This window comes from Saccoglossus kowalevskii, chromosome 22, assembly GCF_978046115.1.
Source record: "Saccoglossus kowalevskii chromosome 22, keSacKowa6.1, whole genome shotgun sequence".
NCBI classification, from domain to species: Eukaryota; Metazoa; Hemichordata; class Enteropneusta; family Harrimaniidae; genus Saccoglossus; species Saccoglossus kowalevskii.
In genome coordinates, this window is record NC_140662.1 from 25,278,829 (window position 1) to 25,295,953 (window position 17,125).

Consider the following 17,125-nt stretch of genomic DNA (forward strand, 5'->3'; position numbering starts at 1 on the left):
TCTAGACGCCTAGACCCTCAGAAAGTGGTCAAACAGCCACTTCCGGTTTTATTTCAATCCAATATGGCTGCCAAACTAATTGACCAATCGAAATTCTGAAAGCATGTTGCACCAGTTCACATTAGGGACTATCAGGATAGAGCATTATCAGACCATTCCGTTCAACGGTTTTCTCAAACGGCTTGACGAAAAAAGTTACGGAAGAAAGAAAGAAGAAAGAAAAAACCGGACAATAAGAATAGGGGCCTCGCCCTTCGGGCTTGGGCCCCTAAAAAACCGGACAATAAGAATAGGGGCCTCGCCCTATGGGCTTGGGCCCCTAAAAAAACCGGACAATAAGAATAGGGGCCTCGCCCTTCGGGCTTGGGCCCCTAAAAAAAGTGCTGAATAATTTGGGCGAGAATGTGTTGGTAAAAAGGTTAAATAATATTCTATATATGAAGTCTATGAAAAGAAACCAAATTAAAAATATTCAAATAATATATACATGTATTTAATTAAATATTGAAAAATTTAAATTCTTAACTGGTTTTATTGTGGTGATGACAGTGATGATGACTCAAAAAATATTCCTGTCGAGAACACACTCAGACTCATGACATTCTGTGTATCAACTGAATTTCAAGAAATGATTGTCCAATAATATACTATTACATCACTTCCAATGCATGTATTTAATGGAATGCTTCAGGTATGTGATCCATACAAAGCAACCATGCAATTCATTTTATACCAAGAAAACAGAAAACAAATTCCATTTCTGTTAAAAGTACCGCTTCACTGATTATTTGTAGAGGTTTTTGAAAGCACACCATCTTGTCTATGCATTATCTGTGTACTGTAAAATACTTAATAATATTTTGCTTGGGATTAATTTCCGCTAATTTTACTGAAGGAATGATTCAGTGAAAATAAAATCCAGTTAATATACCATTGTTCCTATAGTTCACATTCAACTCGTCAAAATCAGTGAAAATAAACACCATACAAAACACCTAAAAAGTCTATTCAGTGAAAATTAATTCCAGCTAAGATAAAGTACTACTCTCCAGAAATATAACATAAATTGCATAACAATAAAATATGTTAATCAACAAATTGTATATTGTTAATTTATGAATTAATCTAAAGTTAGGTAGATCTTGGAAGATACATAATTATCTGTAGAAGTTTTGGATAGTGAATTCTAGGCTAAGGAAATTCATGCCAAAGATCAGCCACTGGTGAAAAGATCATCACTGATGTAATACTATCACTATTTCCTTATTGTTCAAAGACACTTCCTTATCACTCTAGGACTTCACCCCTGCTGCCCCTTCTCTTATTTATTCAGAACACATGAGTAATATAATAGTATATATCTTTTCTAATAAGAATTAATTGTTTTCAGTTGATTCATAAAATCAGTTCAAATGAAGTGTTAAATAAATATTGAAAGTTTATCAAATTCTCATACACATTTTAAAAAAGGAGTAATTTCATATTTGGGCACTAAATGATGCCTCAATGCACATTGCATGCTAACAGACTAGCATGCTAATAGACTTGCATGCTAACAGATTTGCATGCTAACAGACTTGCATGCTAACAGACTTGCATGCTAACAGACTTGCATGCTAACAGATTTGCATGCTAACAGACTTGCATGCTAACAGACTTGCATGCTAACAGACTTGCATGCTAACAGACTTGCATGCCAACAGACTTACATGATGAAATTTAGTGAAAAGTTTGCAAAATGTGAAAATATTTGCATGAATTTTGGGCAAGGAAAATATCTGACAGCCAAAAGATTAATGTGTACTCACCACAGATAGTCAAGTAAATCCCAGGGATTTACATCCTCTTTAATAATTTGAAATTTGTTTAAAAATTTTAATTGATTTTTTTTTTTCAACAATACACTTTAAACTATTTAGCCCAATATATGTTAATATATTGCATGCCAACACTGTCCTGCTATAACCTATGAAATCAAATTTGTGTGGCCTGCAATGCATTCACTCAAACCATACAATTGACACTCGCTAATACAGAACAGCACTCAACCTCAAATATCTCAACACTGATATCAGCTTATGCATTCCAGCGGTCATAGGTCGCCTTGTTTAAGAACATGTGGTGGTAAATAAAGTGTTTATATTTGAAATGTCAGTCTCAATTGTGTATTAAAGTTGATAGTCTTACAAATGTCAAAGGTAAAATAAAAGTACAGTCCAGTGGATACTGGGAATGGGGGGGATAACATTTCTTTGGTAAATCAATTTGAAAGCTACTTTCAGAAATCTTGTTGTGAAACTTTCCTCTAAGTTTTTTTGTTGGTTTATCCCTGGCTTCTGATATTGAACAGTGTGTGTTTTAACAAGTGCATGGAACTATTTTTTAAAATGAAGTTTCAGGCTGTTGTTAGTTTGCTGATCAACGCTATGTTTCTTGACTACAGTTTCACTGTATGAAAGACCTCTATAAACTGAACACCTAAACCTATGTAAACTAAACAATTCTCACTTCCTTTGGTGTTCAGTTTAGACAGGATTCACTATAAGAGACCTCTATAAACAGAACACCTCTGTAAACTAAACAATTTTCAAACCCTTTTGTGTTCAGTTTAGACAGGATTCACTATAAGAGACCTCTATAAACTGAACACAACTGTAAACTAAACAATTCTCACTCCCCTTTGTGTTCAGTTTAGACAGGATTCACTATAAGAGACCTCTATAAACTGAACACCTCTGTAAACTAAACAATTTTCAAACCCTTTTGTGTTCAGTTTAGACAGGATTCACTATAAGAGACCTCTATAAACAGAACACAACTGTAAACTAAATAATTCTCACTCCCCTTTGTGTTCAGTTTAGACAGGATTCACTATAAGAGACCTCTATAAACAGAACACAACTGTAAACTAAATAATTCTCACTCCCCTTTGTGTTCAGTTTAGACAGGATTCACTATAAGAGACCTCTATAAACAGAACACAACTGTAAACTAAACAATTTTCAAACCCTTTGGTGTTCAGTTTAGACAGGATTCACTGTATGAGAGACCTCTATAAACTGAACACCTCTGTAAACTAAACAATTTTCAAACCCTTTTGTGTTCAGTTTAGACAGGATTCACTATAAGAGAGACCTTTATAAACAGAACACAACTGTAAACTAAACAATTCTCACTCCCCTTTGTGTGCAGTTTAGACAGGATTCACTATAAGAGACCACTATAAACTGAACACCTCTATAAACTAAACAATTTTCAAACCCTTTTGTGTTCAGTTTAGACAGGATTCACTATAAGAGACCTCTATAAACAGAACACAACTGTAAACTAAACAATTCTCACTCCCCTTTGTGTGCAGTTTAGACAGGATTCACTATAAGAGACCACTATAAACTGAACACCTCTATAAACTAAACAATTTTCAAACCCTTTTGTGTTCAGTTTAGACAGGATTCACTATAAGAGACCTCTATAAACTGAACACCTCTGTAAACTAAATAATTCTCACTCCCCTTTGTGTTCAGTTTAGACAGGATTCACTGTATGAGAGACCTTTATAAACTGAACACCTCTGTAAACAATTGCTTGGCATTTTCATGTAGGTTTAGGCTTATTATATGACATGATATGACATGATGATAGAATTTCATTTGGATTGTACCAAAGAAACTTTGATTAATGTCCAATAATAACAAAACAAAACAACATGAAGGACAACAAAACTTACAGAACTAAAACATATCAAGAATATATAAAATAAATTTTGCGAACATGCTAAGAATGAAAGAATCATTACTTGAAACAATATTAAGAAATAATTCATCCATGCTGAAATCTTCCAACATGGGGGCATAGATGCGCAGGACGCAAGGAATCTAGATCTATATTGTATTATAAATAAAAAAAAAAAAGTCATTGTTATCGATATTGTTTGCCTTTAAAGCCCACCATGTGAGGGGTTATCAGCTGATAGGGATACTGCAGAATACTTTATTTTCGCTTGGAAATTATTTTTGCTATTTTCTCTGAAGGGATGATTCCGTGAAAATAAAATCCAGCGAATATATTGTTTTTTTATATTTCACATTAAACTCATCAAAAATCAGTGAAAATAAATTCCATACAAAACGCCCAAAAAGCCTTTTCAGCGAAAATTAATTCCAGCGAAAATAAAGTATTCCACAGTATTTCAGTTTGTGTATTCAGGAGTGACACCATGCCTGATAGCTATCTAATGCAAACACTAATTTCTGTCCATACTTCAAAACAAGATTAATTATATAGGAATAATGATTGTCACTGAGGTGGCCTTATTTGACCTATATATACAATCATTTATATCTTTATCATGTGTTTTATGAATGGCCATTTTCAAGGATACTATTATGATGCTCAAGCAAGGTTACTTCCTGTGATGAAGTACTTTAAAACATCAATGAAATAAAATGCTCTATTCAAATTATTTTCAAAAACGTAACTTTTGTAATTAAACTTTCTCTTTCGGACAAGGACCAATGATATTTTTATTTGAAATATGTTGTACATGTAATTGACTAATTTGTCAGCTGTTCTAAAACCATCCCAGACCCTTAAGTTGTTTGTATTTTAGTTTTACATGTTAAACAAGAGCTCAAACTTACTTGTTGTCAAACCTAAGTTATCCTGCACAAATTAAAATATGTGTAAATCACTTGAATATCACGGCTAGAAATTTCAGGATTTTTTTCGTAAAGATGAAATTTTTCAAAAAAAGTCAGTGACATTTGAATTTTCACTGCTATACAATTTGTGGTGACTTGTGAATTCATGAAAATTTGTTTCTCATGACATTAAGCAGCCTTATACAGTATTTATCTGTGTTCAAATAAACCCAATAAACTATTTTACATTACTGTAAAATGACTAATTTTCGCTGGGTTTAAGTTTCGCTGATTTACCATTTCAGGCATATTTAGTGGGTTTTAAATTCACGGTTTTATCATTTAGATAATGTGTTCTATGCTAAATTTTACATATTCAATGGGTTTTAATTTAGCACATTTTCCAGTCAGCGAAATAAGCAAAATTAAAACCCAGTGAATAATTAACCCCTTTACATTATAATGAACTACAAGATTTGAAACTGGTAGTCACCTAGGCCTCTAAAAATATTATTTACATCTATATGGTGCACACTAAAATTAATAAAAAATAAACTTCATCACAAAATTTTGTCACTTTTAGCAGTGTTATGAGTCATTCCATAACAGTTCATTCAAATGGTACCCATATCCCTGTTGTAAAGGTTTTACTTTATTGGTTGTGGTTTTCTTTATGAATGATTAGATTGTTGCCCTTTTGTTGAAGGTAATATTAGAGATATTTTTTTTTATAAAAAATATAAAATTATGAATAGTTTTTGTGGTTCACATTTTTCACTGTAAACCAAGGGTAATCAAGGCATTTTTTTTGTGGTGTGTTTGGCAAGTCCCTTGTGACAAATTGAATTGTGTAAAACAAAATGTTTGTTTACACAAAACTATGTCTGAACTGACTGTTGCATTATAAAAAATTAGTAAAATATAGTGTAAATCAAATTATTTCAGAATTATTATTTTATGTAATATATGACTAATGTTTAATTTTGTTTTATTTGACAGTCGTCAGAATGGGTACGTGTGCGAGTACAAGAAATGACTCCTGTCATGGTGGAAGTTGGCCACAACTTAGACGAGGCCCTCCGCCTACGACAGCAACATCAGGATTTGCTGCATCAGCTTACGGTATGTACATATAATTCTTGACATGTGTAGTCCTTGTATTCAGACAGTTGCCTTTAAGTACAGTGACCCGATATTACCGATCTCTGTATCCTGGGATACTAACCTCAAGTAGTCAAGTAAATTTTGAAACTTTAGTCATGTCAAAATCTGTTTTTGACAGATTTTGACAGCTTTTGTTTTTTTACTGTGAATTTCGTGAAGGCATGAATGTTTTTTAGATTTATGTTCTATAAATTTCAAATAATGGTTGAAAACAACCTATCACAATGTGCTAAAAGATGCATGGCAGTAAACTGGCCATTGATTGAGAAAACTTTGTTGAACAATAGGTGTTACCAAATGGCTTCTACACCCAATAAAAGCATATTTTTTGGATTTGAATAATACACAAGATTCTTTACGGATAGATGTTTTATAAATATTTTACAAATTTCTATAAAAATACTTGTGCTTTCCTGAAATTCACTGTAACATAAATTGCATACGCATCAAATTCTGCTATCCAAAATCCCAAATGTTAATATCCTCTTTTTAAGTGGAGATCCTATCTATGGCAATCAAATTATGTGCTCTCAATTCCTCTGCACTTTCTCACTGGGCCTTGCTACCTACTGTAAAATACTTTATTTTCAGTTGGAATTAATTTTTGCTAAAGTGAAGGAATGTTTCAGTGAAAATAAAATCCAGCGAATATACTTTTTTTCCACTACCGGTACTTTACATTCAACTCATCAAAAATCAGTGGAAATAAATTCCATACAAGTCGCCTGAAAAGTGTTTTGTGCAGCGAAAATTAATTCCAGCTAAAATAAAGTGTAACTAGCATAGTCCTAGAATTTGTTCAGTTATTACCGTTTCAAAATTACTTGCCGAAAACACATTGAAAAACCTAAATAGCTGATGTTTGAAGATACTATAATCTTAACTTAAAAATACTTGCTACCCCATAGTCATTGGCCCAGCATCCTATGGTGAAGAATGAGAAGTTTTTGAAAACTTTTTTAAGAAAAATTATATTTTACACAATATACAAAGTGCTATGGGCATTTAATAAGTCTATCATTGACTCCTCCTAAAATAGAATATACATAGTCTGCAGAAGTTAAAATTAGATGTGGTTCTACTTAAAATCACTTGGTAACGCCCCTTCTGGTGCCTCTGTGGTTGGATGACTCATAGCATTGCTATCAGAGTATGTCTTGATACGTGCAGCTGAGCTTGTAGAGGTTTGAAAGATGACCAGACCTTCAGAGATTCAATGTTTGTTCATTTTGTCTGCTGTTTAGATGTTCGGAATTGAGTGATGAATTATTTGATGGAAACAGCTGTGCGGATTTTGTTCTTGCAGTTGTTAGAATGTGTTGGTCTGGTCTGAGTTCCAGCTCTTTATTTGAAAAAATAGCTTCACATCATTCTCCAGGATGTTTCTTTTGCTTTTCCTCAAATGCAGTGCCCACATGCAATGCTCTATTGGGGTGTTGGATGAGATTTGACTATAACGTACATAGCAATTTGAACATTCTTATTTTTAAATACCATCAGAGCATATAAAGCTTGCAATAGCATATTTGCTCTATCAGACCTTGCTTTCAACAGGCGAATGATCACTCCACTCGCCTACCAACTGGATGCCATTTTCCCAAGCCAACACCATTGCTTGCCCAAATCAAGAGCTAAAAATACGAGTGATAACTCCACTCGCCTATCAACTGAATGCCATTATCCCAAGCCAACACCATTACTTGCCCAAATCAAGAGCTAAAAATACGAGTGATCACTCCACTCACCTGGATGCCATTTTCCCAAGCAAACACCATTGCTTGCCCAAATCAAGAGCTAAAAATACGAGTGATCACTCCACTCGCCTACCAACTAGATGCCATTTTCCCAAGCCAACACCATTGCTTGCCCAAATCAAGAGCTAAAAATACGAGTGATCACTCCACTCACCTGGATGCCATTTTCCCAAGCCCACACCATTGCTTGCCCAAATCAAGAGCTAAAAATACGAGTGATCACTCCACTTGCCTACCAACTAGATTCTATTTTCCCAAGCCAACACCATTGCTTGCCCAAATCGAGAGCTAAAAATACGAGTGATCACACCACTCGCCTACAAACTAGATGCTATTTTCCTTGCACCATTGCACCAACACCATTGCTTGCCCAAATCAAGAGCTAAAAATACGAGTGATCACTCCACTCACCTGGATGCCATTTTCCCAAGTCAACACCATTGCTTGCCCAAATCAAGAGCTAAAAATACGAGTGATCACTCCACTTGCCTACCAACTAGATGCTATTTTCCCAAGCCAACACCATTGCTTGCTCAAATCAAGAGCTAAAAATACGAGTGATCACACCACTCATCTACCAACTAGATGCTATTTTCCCAAGCCAACACCATTGCTTGCTCAAATCAAGAGCTAAAAATACGATTGATCACTCCACTCACCTATCAACTGGATGCCATTTTCCCAAGCCCACACCATTGCTTGCCCAAATCAAGAGCTAAAAATACGAGTGATCACTCCACTCGCCTACCAACTGGATACCATTTTCCCAAGCCAACACCATTGCTTGCCCAAATCAAGAGCTAAAAATACGAGTGATCACTCCAGTCACCTGGATGCCATTTTCCCAAGCCCACACCATTGCTTGCCCAAATCAAGAGCTAAAAATACGAGTGATCACTCCACTTGCCTACCAACTAGATGCTATTTTCCCAAGCCAACACCATTGCTTGCCCAAATCAAGAGCTAAAAATACGAGTGATCACACCACTCGCCTACAAACTAGATGCTATTTTCCTTGCACCATTGCACCAACACCATTGCTTGCCCAAATCAAGAGCTAAAAATACGAGTGATCACTCCACTCACCTGGATGCCATTTTCCCAAGTCAACACCATTGCTTGCCCAAATCAAGAGCTAAAAATACGAGTGATCACTCCACTTGCCTACCAACTAGATGCTATTTTCCCAAGCCAACACCATTGCTTGCCCAAATCAAGAGCTAAAAATACGAGTGATCACACCACTCATCTACCAACTAGATGCTATTTTCCCAAGCCAACACCATTGCTTGCTCAAATCAAGAGCTGAAAATACGATTGATCACTCCACTCACCTATCAACTGGATGCCATTTTCCCAAGCCCACACCATTGCTTGCCCAAATCAAGAGCTAAAAATACGAGTGATCACTCCACTCGCCTACCAACTGGATACCATTTTCCCAAGCCAACACCATTGCTTGCCCAAATCAAGAGCTAAAAATATGAGTGATCACTCCAGTCACCTGGATGCCATTTTCCCAAGCCCACACCATTGCTTGCCCAAATCAAGAGCTAAAAATACGAGTGATCACTCCAGTCACCTGGATGCCATTTTCCCAAGCAAACACCATTGCTTGCCTAAATCAAGAGCTGAAAATACGAGTGATCACTCCACTCGCCTACCAACTGGATGCCATTTTCCCAAGCCCACACCATTGCTTGCCCAAATCAAGAGCTAAAATTACGAGTGATCACTCCACTCTCCTGGATGCCATTTTCCCAAGCCCACACCATTGCTTGCCCAAATCAAGAGTTAAAAATACGAGTGATCACTCCACTCACCTGGATGCCATTTTCCCAAGCAAACACCATTGCTTACCCAAATCAAGAGCTAAAAATACGAGTGATCATTCCACTCGCCTGGATGCCATTTTCCCAAGCCAACACCATTGCTTGCCCAAATTAAGAGCTAAAAATACGAGTGATCACTCCACTCACCTGGATGCCATTTTCCCAAGCCAACACCATTGCTTGCCCAAATCAAGAGCTAATTATCACCATTCCAATCCGTACCATTTGAAGTTATTTATTTTTCATTGTTCAGGGGAGCCTTTTTTAGCTTCCATGTCATGTTGGTAAATTTGGTATGGCGACTTTAAAGGTCATTCAATATTAAAGTCTTGTTAGATGTGAAGTTTTTGGTCAGTGTTCAAAGTGGGGTCTGATTGAATTCATAACTCTGGCACATTTGAAATATTGATAAACTTCTAATCAGGATGCATGATACATTTACACAGAATAATCATGTTTGTTTTAGTAAGGTGCTGTGTAATAATTGGTTGACAAACACTACTGGTACCAGATGTGATTTGTCAAATGTGGTTTTAGAGATGACAGATTAGAACCCAACAGAATTAAATTTGAGAGAGAAAACAGAGATTGCAAAATAATGCCAATTATCAGCCTGTGACTGGTTCCTCTCTCACTTACCCAAATTTGGGATAATAATGTTAATTTAAAAATTTCAACTCCAAACTCCATCAATAATTGCAGGAGATGTAATTATTGGGCCATCTTGGTGTAAAATCATTCACTTGGCAAATTTTATTATTAGAAGCAGGGTTAAATCTGGGCTCTCACAGGATTGTTTAAAGTAATAGTAAAATTCATAATTGAAATAAATTCAAGAAATAGCAAACATTTTCTATATACATTCTAATGTTCTAATATTCTGAGTTGTCGTATCTTTGATGTCATATACCCTACCATAATAACCAGATTATGACATATCACCATGGAAATTCTATACAACATTGGCTAATTCAATACAGCTGTGGTACAAATCATACAACTTTTCTTGCATATTCACTCCAGCATGTTGAAACTAGTTGTCAGAAAATATGTATATGTTGGCATAGAGGCAAGATAACATCTATGTTGTAACTAAAATGCCCCTTTTTTTTCGTTGCCCTTTTCTTTTCATGGACTGACATGTACATCTATGTTGCTTATACATGTATTAGAGTTTTGTATACTTTAAACCAAAACAACATTTTTGGCTTATATTCTACCAGGGTAAATGCAATAATTATTTGCTAGTTTTTAATTTCGCTATTTTTGACGATAAGTAAAATCTTCTAAATTAAGTTACATGAACTTGTAAAATAACAATAGAACTCATTATTTCCCTGTCAAGTTTGTGAACTTAAAACCCAGTAAAATCACTCAAAACACAAAAATTGTGAAATTAAATGTCAGTGAAGATAAAAAAATTTACATATGTGCTTCTATTGAAAGTGGCTTGTAAATGTGCAAATTTGATAACTTTTTTGATGAGTATTGGTAAATGTCAGGTTTAAACACTTCAAAGCTATGCCATGAATGTGAAGGATGCACAGATAGGGTGAACAGCATGGATCATATATATTGGGTAATTCACTCAGTTGGAAATATATGTGACTTCCTATAAAGGTTGACCCAGTAGGGGAGAAATTGAACTTATAATTGAGTTCACTGACATATACATAGTGACACTATGATGCAATGGCATTGTCAGATATTTATAAGATTTACATTTGACATTTCAATGACATCTCGCTCAGATTTCCAACTTCCCTTATCATGGTATTTGTTGACTTCAGTTGTATTTATATGCAATTAATTGTTTATAACACCGTCCCTCAAAACTAGGGACGGTGTTTATATACATCGATATGTCAAATCAAAATTTGATTATCAAGATAAGCAATTCCTTTATTCAGAATGATTGAGATAGGGGATACTGTAAACACAAATATTTTTTTTTCATTATTTCTTGAATCAGTGAAAGCATAGAGAAAATAATCTGTCTTTTACCTCCATGGTGAAAGTCATAGCATTTTTTCCACCAACATTTTATAATTTTGTTATAATTTCTTTGTTACTTTTGGACAAAATGGACATAATTTCCTGCTAGTTACAGGTCTTGATCAATATTTTTAAAAGTATATGGAAAAAGTTAAATTTATTAGTTGACCTTGGTTTTTCTTAGAGTTAAATATCTCAGTTTCCTCTCTCATTTAGTGGTCCAGTAGATTGTGATATTGTCTGTTGGGTAAAGAAGGCTGACGGTTTGGTAAAAAGAACTGTTGGATGATTGACATATCCAAATTATGTTTGGCTTTGTAAAAATAACATTTGTTGTTTTTAATTCACAAGCAAATCTTGCATTGAATTAAATTTCAATCTTAAGCATAAATTCCTCTTGTGTATGCTTAATTCCCTATTTTTGGGTATGACCTTTGACCTAATGAATCTTCCAATATATCACAGATAGCAGCTCATACTGTGCCTTGGAGAGGCCACTGTAGGTAATGTAAGCCATCATGGTATGTACCATCTTTAACCATCTGGTATTTGATCAAGTACTTAGGGATGGACCTATGATACTTTAGAGGAACATTAACAAAATTAACAAAGACTCTTTTTGCACACTAATATTGACTCTATAATTTGTTAAAACTGAAAACTTTTCATTTTTGATCAAGTTCATATTTTAGCAAATTTGGTGATTATTCAGAGGTATGATAACTAAGAAAGCTTGTTTACCAATTGGTTAGTGTACTTCTAATTAATTTACATACTGTAAAATACTTTATTTTCGCTTGGAATTAATTTTCGCTATTCATAAAATCCAGTGAATATACCTTTTTTCCTATATTTTACAGTCAACTTATCAAAAATCAGTGAAAATAAATTCCATCTAAAACACCCAAAATGTTTTTTCAGCGAAAAATAATTCCAGCTAAAATAAAGTATTTCACAGTATATCATACGTGAAGACTAACCTCATTCAATTTTGTTTTAACAAGTTTTAATGAATTTTTACCAGTAATACTTTTTGTGCACAAGTGAGTTTTTCTTCTTTGTATGGTGAGGTTAAAACCTGCAATGGAGAGAAACATTTTAAATAATTTCCAAGTGTTGTTAAGACATGCTTAAAGTTGTGATGATACTTATAGGTAATATGAATATGTGTGAATTGTTGGAAAGTTTTGACAATGTTCTGTTACATTACTGTAGTCTGAATCACAGAATACATGTGAAGACTAGAAACCTTCTGTAACCTTGATTCGTAATGTAACTATTTCCTTTTATCTTATCACATCTGTCTGGAAACTTGTTTTCACTGAATAGTTTAATCCTCTTAAAACCCTTAAATACACTGCTGTATACAACTGTTACTTGTGCAATAAATAGTGCACTTCTCCCATTTTTGGATGTGATTGTGGAATTAAAATAGATTCATTTAATCCTGTTTTTTTCATATCAGTTTTCAGCATTTTCTTTAGTATCCAGCATGTCCATAAGAGGTCATGTAATATGGTCATTCTGTATCCATAATAAACAAAAACAAATGTGTAAAATTATTATTTCAGAGCACCTACTCAATTTTGTAAGATTTCTAAAAAAGTTAGTTCTGTGGATTCCAACTTTAGTTTGTTTATCAGTTTCAATAAAATTTAATTCTATTTGAACATTCATAAAAAGCCTTATTTGTCATTATGTCAGGGGAAAATGAAAATTTTTTCTTTGCTTTTTATGCCAATTATAAATTCCGGAATGTGTAGAATCAGCCGGACATGTCTAGTGTTCTTTTTATAGCCACAGTCCAGAAAGAGGTAGAATATGTTTTGACGTCATTGTACTGCTTGAATTACTAATTGGTCTTAAGTCCGAGTCTTGGAGGAGTTTAAAACATGATGACTGAGACAAAAAACCAAGGCAATCATACTCTGTTATGTACCCACGGCATTTTCCTTATCTTTTAGCACTCTGTAAACTGTTTCTTTTTCATAGTATAATGTTTTGAAGGCAGTCATGGGAACAAATTTCACTAAACTATTAAATTGTCTTAACTTTTTCACCACCAGTTCCCTCTTTTCATCACAAATTCACAAAATAGTCCCGTTTATAGTCTGCACTTTTTTCAGAAGATTGAGACAAAAATAGCCAATTTTTTTTGAGTAAAAATTGAAAATTGACTCAAATTTTGTCTGTTGTCTCCAAAATTAGGGTTCATTTCCAGTAATATTGAAAGGATATTAGAAAAAAGTGCAGTCAAATTTGGGCTAGAAAGTCTGCAAACTAAAATTTGCAGCTTTACTTAAAGGGCGGTGGTCATCGCATTGTGCATATACGACATTTGTGTTGATAAACATTAATTTTCCCAAAATCCAATGTGCTCTTCTAATGGAAATCACAAGTATGAGGTTTGACCTGGACTTGCACTCATCACCGCCGGCAAATCCTTCGATACTTCCAATCACCTAAAAAATACCTCACTAAAGCTTGATAACGTCTCAGTTTGTACTCGTTGATCTGCGCAACAGTCATGGTCGCCATCTTTGTTTATATGAGCCCATATATCTCGCGCATGCGTGGCGCGACGACTACCGCTCTTTAAATGAAAATGTTGTTTCTTACAAAAATAACGCAGTTTACAGTACCTATATATGTGCTATATTGTAAGCACATCTCTATACTGTATTCACTATATTAGAATTGAATCTCCAATACAGGCTCACATAAACCAACAATTGCATTTATTGTAAACTGGATTATCAAAATATGAATTATGACCGTATGCACACTTCTGTCATGTACGATCTAACATTAGAGTAAATCCGGTTTATGGACAAGTGGTATGAGACGATCACTTAAACATTTTATAGTAGTAGTAGGTTATTTGCAATCTTATTTCTTCCATAATCTCTTACTGGATGTTATGTGGTAAAACATTAATTATGAATTCAATGAAATTTGATTATTTAAACTTCTTTTTATGGTGTTCAGTGATTATTTATCAGAACTTTCTCTTATCAACCGCAAATTCTAGAACTGTACTGGATTTGTTACTTTTTTTGTTTTGAATACGTGAAAGAAACTTTGTTGTAACCTCAAAATCAAACCACTAAATTTGTACCATTTTAAAAAGAATATTTGACCTGTAGTAGGATGTGCACTGTATTATCTGTGTGGTAGGAGTATTCTATTTCAGTATGCCATCTATTACAACACTAATACCTTCCTGTGATGAGCCATGTGCCATTCAATGACACAGCAGAACATTCTATATAAAAGTGTCACAGTCATTGCACCATGTGCGCTTGATTACATCCTATGACACTGTCATGCTTTATGATAGTCATCATAGACATATGATATTCTTTTTTTAAATTAAAAAAAACATGAGATCAGATTTCAGAAATTTATTAACAAACTCAAGTTTGAAAATGGCTGCTATCAGCTAGGGGTCTTAAACATCCACATTGGTGTAATTTGTAGCTGGGATCATCTGAAGTCCGTAATCATAATTAAGCTGGCCCAATACAATTTTCAGTATTTTCATAGTTTTGTTACCAGATGCACTGTTCTCTTTGCAGTCAAATTTGACACAAACGTCAAAGAAACCATCCAAAACAGCCATTTTAAGTTACTACATATAGAATAGAATAGAATAGAATAGAATAGAATTATTACATCCTTAGGAGAAAATTGACATTTCTTCTTTGGTTTTTAATGTAGTAAAGCTATGAAAGCTACAGAGTTATAAAACATTTGTAACAATTATGAAAAACTACTTTCCATATGCTTGGTAATGGTACAGAATGTAAACCAAACGCTTGGCATTTCTTATCAACCTCATACTTATCTCACAATGGGGATGATTTAACCCAATATCTGCCTTGTCAGAGGCTGTATGTGGCTTTCATTTAGTGAGATAGGTGGTCTGTGTCTATAATTTGCGGCTTTATAACAGTGAGATTGGTGGCCTGTGTCTTTAATAGGTGGCTTTTACTTGAAGGGCTCATTCAACTCATCTGAGGTGGGTGTGTGTGGGAGAGGGGGGGGGGTAACTTTCTTAACTCTGTAAGATAGGTGATTTGTATCTCTCCACTGAGACTGGTAGCTTAGCTTTCACCCAATCAAAATTCATCTTGTATCTTTAAATATCTCTGAAATTTGCTTATATGTAAGACACTTAATTTTGTTTTTCTCACACTTCACTAGGAAACTCATCCTAAAGGCTCAGTATTAAATAATCTCTGTTGTCTGTGCATATTCTTGTTTTCTGTTAACATCCTAAATATAGAGATGCTCCTTTAAATGCACCCATCATTTCCAAGATTTAAGATTTCAAAATATAATACAAATACAGAGTGCACACATGGTGTGTGGATACTCATTGTGCTCAGGCCGTGAGACATTGCTTTTGATAACCTTTTCATTAAAATCATCAGAACCTATGCTATAAGATTTAAGCAGATTTGTGAAGTACTAGAGAAATGCAAATTTAAAAATTTCTGTATACCGTACTGTTTGGTGCTGGAAAATAATGCATGTGAAAGTTGGATTTTAGTCTCTGTTTCAGATGTATTCCTAAATCGGAGACTATTAATTCAGGTTGCATCAATCATGCGATTGTATGGCGCTTTTTGGATATGAAATTAAGCAATTTCATGATGTCATGTAAGAACATAAAATTTGGCCTGCTGGCGGCCATTTTCATTTGAATTAACCTGAATCCTAATACTTGTATGTGTCCACAACTAGTTTTCTGAGATGACTGGGATGATTTTAGTTAGAATTGGTATGATGACGAAACATATTGGATTATAATTTCTCGTTGTTATTAGTCCCTGTTCAGGTTTGTAATCTATCCTGGACATGCCAAAATTCATCTTCTGAGACAATATGCTTGTTATTTATGCTATACGATTCAAGATGGTCGAATGTTAGCCATTTTAATGCTTAAAATTCATTAAAACCAAGCACTTTATCATTCTGGAACCTTATCTAGTAAAGATTTATTTAGACAATGTCTGTCTGTTTCTATTTGATGATTGCTCGAATGATTGCATAGTTAGGTGAAATGTTGGTGAACCACAACTATACTGCAAAGTTAGGCAATTTCAATTTTGACCACATCTAAGTTCTTTTGTATTAGTTAGGCAAGATTGGCAAACAGACCATAAGTCGAACATGGATATTAAATTTGTCATATTGTTATTAATCATTTACTAAGAAAACAATTATCAGGGTTTTTGTATAATTATTTGAAAAGCACAAACAACTTATTTTGATTACCACATTTTCTGACAAAATCCTACTTCTCTTTGATGTAGAACAATGGAGAGAGAGGTGTGGTTGTAAATGGAGTTTTTACCCACAGCATGTGAATACAATATATCATTGTACTCCAGTCCTTAAACATTGGGAGGGCTCCCTTCGTGCTGAAATATTTCACATTAAACATTCAGAGTGTTTGTTTTCTGTAATTTAATTCCATGCAAAGTCTACGCAATCAATCATTTTTGAATACTACCCGGTACTTGAAGTGGTTCATTCAACTTGCATTAGGTGTGCATTGAATAATAATTGATATAATACTATAGATTATTTGTTATGAGCGATGGCTTCTCAGCCTCAAGCATGTTAACCTGGTAATTCTGGTTTTACATTGCATTGCGTGTGAGAAACAAATTGTTATGAGTTAGGAAAAATTGGAAAATTTTCTAGCTATGAATATTTCTATGGGTTCCTA

The 17,125-nt window shown here is 34.3% G+C and overlaps 1 protein-coding gene across 1 annotated transcript in view; it reads left to right on the forward strand.

Annotated features, from left to right (window-relative positions):
- The window catches only part of LOC146729455 (triple functional domain protein-like), a 126,403-nt gene that overhangs the window by 86,564 nt on the left and 22,714 nt on the right, over nt 1-17,125 (forward strand). Inside the window, exon 18 of the mRNA XM_085495846.1 lies at nt 5,640-5,762. Coding sequence (XP_085351972.1) covers nt 5,640-5,762 — 123 coding nt within the window. The remainder of the gene's footprint in view (nt 1-5,639; nt 5,763-17,125) is intronic.